This window comes from Ovis aries, chromosome 2 (genome assembly GCF_016772045.2).
Source record: "Ovis aries strain OAR_USU_Benz2616 breed Rambouillet chromosome 2, ARS-UI_Ramb_v3.0, whole genome shotgun sequence".
Lineage (NCBI taxonomy): Eukaryota > Metazoa > Chordata > Mammalia > Artiodactyla > Bovidae > Ovis > Ovis aries.
The window spans coordinates 218,651,730-218,657,729 of NC_056055.1; the positions used below are offsets into that span (position 1 = coordinate 218,651,730).

General features: G+C 54.6%; 1 protein-coding gene across 1 annotated transcript in view; it reads left to right on the forward strand.

Annotated features, from left to right (window-relative positions):
* IGFBP2 (insulin like growth factor binding protein 2) overlaps positions 1–5,600 on the forward strand; it is a gene marked incomplete at its 5' end in the record, with an annotated part of 29,436 nt that extends 23,836 nt beyond the window's left edge. The window contains 3 exon segments of the mRNA NM_001009436.1: positions 1,570–1,799; positions 2,808–2,948; positions 5,083–5,600. Of these exon segments, the coding sequence (NP_001009436.1) occupies positions 1,570–1,799; positions 2,808–2,948; positions 5,083–5,247 (536 nt within the window). The 3' untranslated portion in view covers positions 5,248–5,600.
* Between the last annotated feature and the right edge of the window lie 400 nt (positions 5,601–6,000).

The window sequence follows — 6,000 nt, forward strand, 5'->3', positions numbered from 1 at the left end:
CACAACAACCCAGAGAGGTTATTGCGGCCCTCCTTTTACAGGTAAGGGTCAGCTTCTTTCTCCATACAGCACTACCTGGGACAGCGACCCTCAGCCCACCACGCTGTGCCTGAGTTAACCGCGTACTAAGCGCCTTGCTTGAAATCCTTGCGTAGAAGTATTTATCGTAAAAGACATTTGGGTTTGTTACCCAGACTGTAGGCTTTTGGAGGTGCACTAAAGGGGAAGAGAAAATGTGCATGGTTTGTTTGGAGACAGCCCTGAGTGTTCCCTGGGCCTGCAGGGGGCTGCAGTGCTGTCGGAGGCCCTGAGGCCCCTGCTGTGTCTGTTAGGGGCTGTGTGCAACCTGGCCTGCCTAGAGCTCTCCGGAAATGGTCTCCTGGTCAGGACCCTTCCAGACCATTCACTGTTCCCTGGCTGGACACACCTAAGCCTACGTGAGACGGCGGGGGTGTGGGGCATGCCACGTGAGCTGTGCACGTGGCAGGAGCTGTTCCCTGTGGCTGACTGGCTGGGGGTCTAAGAAAGTTCAAAAACTTAATGGGTGGACCTTGGAGAATCATTTGGATATGAGGCTACACGCCCTGCAATAAGATGAAACTACAGCGTGGTCCTTGTTCCTGTCTGGGAGCTCTCGATGTCATGGGTTAAAGTGGTAGTCGCTCAGTTGTGTCCGACCCTTTGTGACCCCATGGACTATAGCCTGCCAAACTCCTCTGTCCATGGGCTTCTCCAGGCAAGAATACTGCCATTCCCTTTTCCAGGGGATCTTCCCCACCCAGGGATTGAACCCCGGGTCCCCTGCATTGCAGCCAGATTCTTTACCATCTGAGCCACCAGGGAAGCCCTGTTGGGGGGAGCGGGCCAGCAGGCATAGACAGACCGAGAGACAAGTCAGGGACCCTGGGTCGCGCTGAAGGAGCAGAGTGTCCGTGCGGGCAGCACAGAGGAGGGCAGGCGGGCTGATGAAGAATGACGGCGGAGGCGGCGTTGGACGCTGAGTTCTGCTGGCGACCTGACTCTCCATTGCACTAACCACCAGACACTGCACAGCCCAGTGCTCTCTGTGGCTTGAATTTCAAAAACTCATCCAATCCGCGCCTTTTCAGACCATAAATGATGAAGACTTTAAACAGGGGGGGTTAGTGGTGGGTGAATCTGAGAGGTGTTTCTAGGGAAGAGTTGATGGCTTTAATCCCGTTCCCTGTGAGGGCCTTGCCTACTCAATTCTCCAACCCTGCCTGGCCTCCTGGGATATGGACAGAGCAGAGTAGGTGGCCCAGGCTCCTTTCGGGAGTCAGAGTCTGCGTTCACATCCTGGATTGTGATCTTGATCAAGAAGCTGACCTCCGTGAGCCTCAGCTTCTCCGTCTGTAGAAGTTGGGGGATGTTGGTACTCCTAGTGGCTGTGAAACTGAAATTGATCATCTACGCATCTTGCTTAGCGCTGTTACTTAGACGTTGGTCATCCCCTTTCTTGTCACTGTCAGGGGTTCAGCCAGTCCCTGGAGGGCCCGCATCTGGGGAAACCAGACCTGCAGCCCTCAGTCTCATCCTCTCTCTCTGCAGACAATGGCGAGGAGCACTCTGAGGGAGGCCAGGTCGAGAACCACGTGGACGGGAACGTGAACTTGATGGGAGGTGGAGGTGGTGCCGGTCGGAAGCCCCTCAAGTCCGGCATGAAGGAGCTGGCTGTGTTCCGGGAGAAGGTCACGGAGCAGCACCGGCAGATGGGCAAGGGTGGCAAACATCACCTTGGCCTGGAGGAGCCCAAGAAGCTGCGGCCGCCACCTGCCAGGGTCAGAGAGGGTCGGGTCTGGCTGGAGGGGTGGGAGGACGGTCAAAGGGAGTGTCCCAGCAGGAGGGGTCAGGAGCACTGCTGTGAGATCCATGTCCTGTGTGCCTGCAGGCGAAGTACTTTCTGATTCCGTTGCTAACATTCAGTGTTTTTTCAAGCACATCAGTATTTTTTCGAGGGCCTCAGCATCTTTGGTTGTGAAATGGGCTGGACATATGGACTCTTGAGGTCCCTCCCTTCTAAAGCCTCCACATTTCTGCTCGGCTTCATTGCTGTTGTTCAGTTGCTAAGATGTGTCTGACTCTTTTGTGACCCCATGGACTGTAGCCCGCCACGCTGCTCTGTCCATGGGGTTCTCCAGGCAAGAATACTGGAGTGGGTTGCCATTTCCTCCTCCAGGGGATCTTCCCTGACCAGGAAGTGACCTGCATCTCCTGCATTGGCAGGCAGATTCTTTACTGCTGAGCTACTGCGGAAGCACTGCCTGGCTTTGAGATACAGGCCCCCCCAGAAAAGGCTACAGTCCATGGAATCGAAAGAGTCAGACACAACTTAGCAACTACATCGCCACCACTACCGCCTGAAGTTGCCCACTCTTGCTGCAATACACTACCCTCACTGAGCCACCCCTCTTCCTCTTTCCAGCTCAGCTCTGTTGTCTTGGCACTTGGATGGGTTTATGAAAGGGAATGATGGTTGGGGCACTGGATGGGGTAGAGATCCTTGAATTCAGTGTTTGCAAGTAGATCCCATTTTGATCCCTGAAAGGAATGGAGGAGAGGAGGGAAGACTCACCTGCAGGGTGACTTTCTCTTGGAGTGGGGCGGGGCCTGGTGGTAAGGCAATGAGCTTGCTGGGCTGGGTGTCAGAAGTTCCCGGTTCCACCAGCTTGCTGTGTGGCCGTGGGAGAGTGGCATTCCGCACACGCGCTTCTTTCTGAAGCTGTGCTGGGGCTGGTGTTGCATGAACCCGTTCTCTAAGTGTCCTCTCCGTGTGCCTATGCCTGCAGACCCCCTGCCAGCAGGAACTGGACCAGGTCCTGGAACGGATCTCCACCATGCGCCTTCCGGATGAGCGGGGTCCCCTGGAGCACCTCTATTCCCTACACATCCCCAACTGTGACAAGCATGGCCTGTACAACCTCAAACAGGTGAGTGAGGGTGTCCCTGGCCTGCGTGTGCCTTGCTGCCCCGCAGCTGCCAGTAAGCCCCTGAGGTCTCAGCGCTGAGTCCAAGACCAGTCTTCTGCGAGGAGGAGGGCAGGGATGCCAGCCGAAGGGGATGGGGATGCCAGCTGCCAGGCCAGGGAGGGTGGGGCGGGGCTTGTTGGCTTCAGTCCCTTCCAAGGCTGACTTCGATTCCCCCGCTACCTGCCAGCAGCGGTTAGCATGAGAGGGAGCCTCTTAGAGAAGAGATAGGGCCTCATAACCGTGCCTCTTGACTTTTACTGAACATTAGAATCACGTGCTGGTGATTCTGGGGACCCGGCTGTAAGAGATTGCCATTCAGAAGGTTAAGTGGGGTCCAAGAGTTTGCATGTCTAACCAGCTCTCAGGGATGCTGATGGTCCCTGGACCTCACTTCCAGAATCACTGACTTGAACCATTCAAAACCAGGTAGCCTCTCTGGTTTTCCAGTATCTCAAGGAATGGAGAAACACCACTTGAAATAGTACTAAAAAAGGTAATAGGAGAGGGTTTCCATCAGAGGCTCAGCAGTGAAGAATCTGCCTGCCAGCGCAGGACACTCAGATTCGATTCTTGGGTTGGGAAAGTCCCCGGGAGAAGGAAATGGCAACCCACTCCGGTATTCTTGCCTGGGAAATCCCATGGACAGAGAAGCCTGATGGTGTAGAGTCCTATGGGGTCAAAAGGGTCAGACATGACTTAGTGATTAAACAGTTAACAACAACATGAGTACAGTAGAGAAAATTAAGAAAGTTAAGTTTTTAAAAGAAAAGAACCCTTTTTCCTCCCCGCTTCCACTCTGTTCATATGCCTTTTAATGATCTATGTGTATTTACCTAACCACATAGAGTTTATAGTGGTGATTGTTACCAGTTGTTTAATCTTGGTGGGTTGTCCTTTTAACCTACCCCACTGCCCACTTCCTCAAGCTCATCCCTTGTGTAGGGAGAAAAGGGCCGTGTGCATTTCACGTAAGGCAGGATTGAGAGAGTGTGGGCTCCACCAGCCATTCTGTTTTCCAGTGGAGGATCTGAGCCCAAGTGTACAACGGGCTTCTCTAGGGAGCTTTAAACAGTATGAATGCCTGGGCCCCACCCCCAGACATCCATACTCTGTGAGTCTGGGGTGCTTTCTGGGCACTGGCTTTTCAAAGGCTCCCCTGGGGATCCTAATGGGTATCGGAGCTGACTTAAAAGCCGGCTGTGTGGGAACTCGCCTGGTGGTTCAGTGGCTAAGACCGTGCTCCCGGTGCAGGGGGCCCAGGTTCAATCCCTGATCAGCGAACTAGATCCCACAAGCTGCACCTGAGACCTGGCACAACCAAATAAAAACACTGAGGGGAAAGGTGGGTGTGTGGAGCCAGAAGATGGGGTATGGGGCTCTGCTGACCCCCTAGGGGATCTCACTTCCCCATCTTCTTAGCCGAGGCATCTTGTCCCTTGAAATATCAGTCTGCCATTAAAAGCTATTAGTTTGCACACCTGCCCTCTAAATGTAAGCCAGCTACTTTGGAGCGCCAAAGAAGCAATAGCAATCTTTTCTTCCAAATCTTATGGATAAACGGGATTTTCCAGACGAATTGGCTCATGGGTAAGAGCAGGCACCCTGGGAGGGAATGCCTTGGTTGGTGCTCCATCTGTGGCTCTCACTAGCTCTGTGACACTGGCCTTCTGACCATCTATAAAGTGGTAAAACATTGGTACCTAATCTGCAAGGTGATTGTGGGGATTAAATGAATGTATGTTAGATAGGAACTGTAAGCAAGCAGCATAGAGATTGCTTACACCACACCCAGCATAGAGTGGGACCTTTTACCGCTGACCTCCCCTTACAAGTGTACATCCATCCATCCCGTACACTGGGTCATCTGCTGGATGGGACCTCCGCACGTGTGGGGGCCAAGCCATTCTATTGAAGCCCCCCCCAGCAGCCTTGCTAATAACCAGAGCGCAGTTCCTGGGCCAGCATCACGCGCCACACTGGAGCTTGAATGACCGTGCGGGATTGGCAGGCACACCCAGACCTTGGAACAGGAGTCTGCATGTCAGTGAGACCCCCTCGTTTTTATCGGGGTGTCCTTTATGTCCTCTCTCCTCAGTGCAAGATGTCTCTGAACGGGCAGCGTGGGGAGTGCTGGTGTGTGAACCCCAACACTGGGAAGCTGATCCAGGGAGCCCCCACCATCCGGGGGGACCCCGAGTGTCATCTCTTCTACAACGAGCAGCAGGGGGCTCGAGGGGTGCACACCCAGCGGATGCAGTAAGCCACAGCCAGCCGGTGCCCGGCACCCCCCCACCTCCACCCCTCTCCGGAGCGGGCCGAGCATGCAGAGCGCATGCGTGATGGGTGGCGGGGCGGAGCTTCCAGGAGTTCTGACATGTGTATTTATATTTGGAAAGAGACCGGCACCGAGCTCGGCACACCCCACCCCACCCCCACCTTCCCCCTCCCCAGCTGGAGATGCCTGCACCCTCCCTGCTCGAGGCCCTGCTGGGCAGGAAGGGGATGGTTGCAGTGGCGGAGCTGGGGTAAATGTTTGGGAGAGGGAAAAAAAGAAATTTTTATTTTTGAACCCCTGTGTCTCTTTTGCTTAAGATTAAAGGAAGGAAAAATAAAGCTTGTGTGTCTTTTGCCTGAGTCTTTGCTCCCCCGCCCCCGGTCCAAAAGAGGTTCTGAGGCTTGCCAGCTTCCTTCCCTCCAGCTTTGCCCCGACTGCGTGGGCAAGCTGGGCAGGCCAGCCTTAGGTTCATAACAGAAAGGAGATGGATGGAGCGGAGGAAGTCATGAATCCAGGTGGAGCCCCCTAGCACAGCCCTAGGAGTCTGGCCAACCTCCCCTGCCCCTGGGGTGGGCTCTGGGGGAGGAGGGGTGGACCCCAGTGTCTCTTCTTCCATCTCACATTGAGATGACACTGCAGAGGAAGAAAGGGATCCCAGAAATTGGAATTGGGGTCCTCTGGCCCCCCAAATTAAGGAGAGCTCTGTTACCCCACGGGAGACATGTAATCACCCCGAAG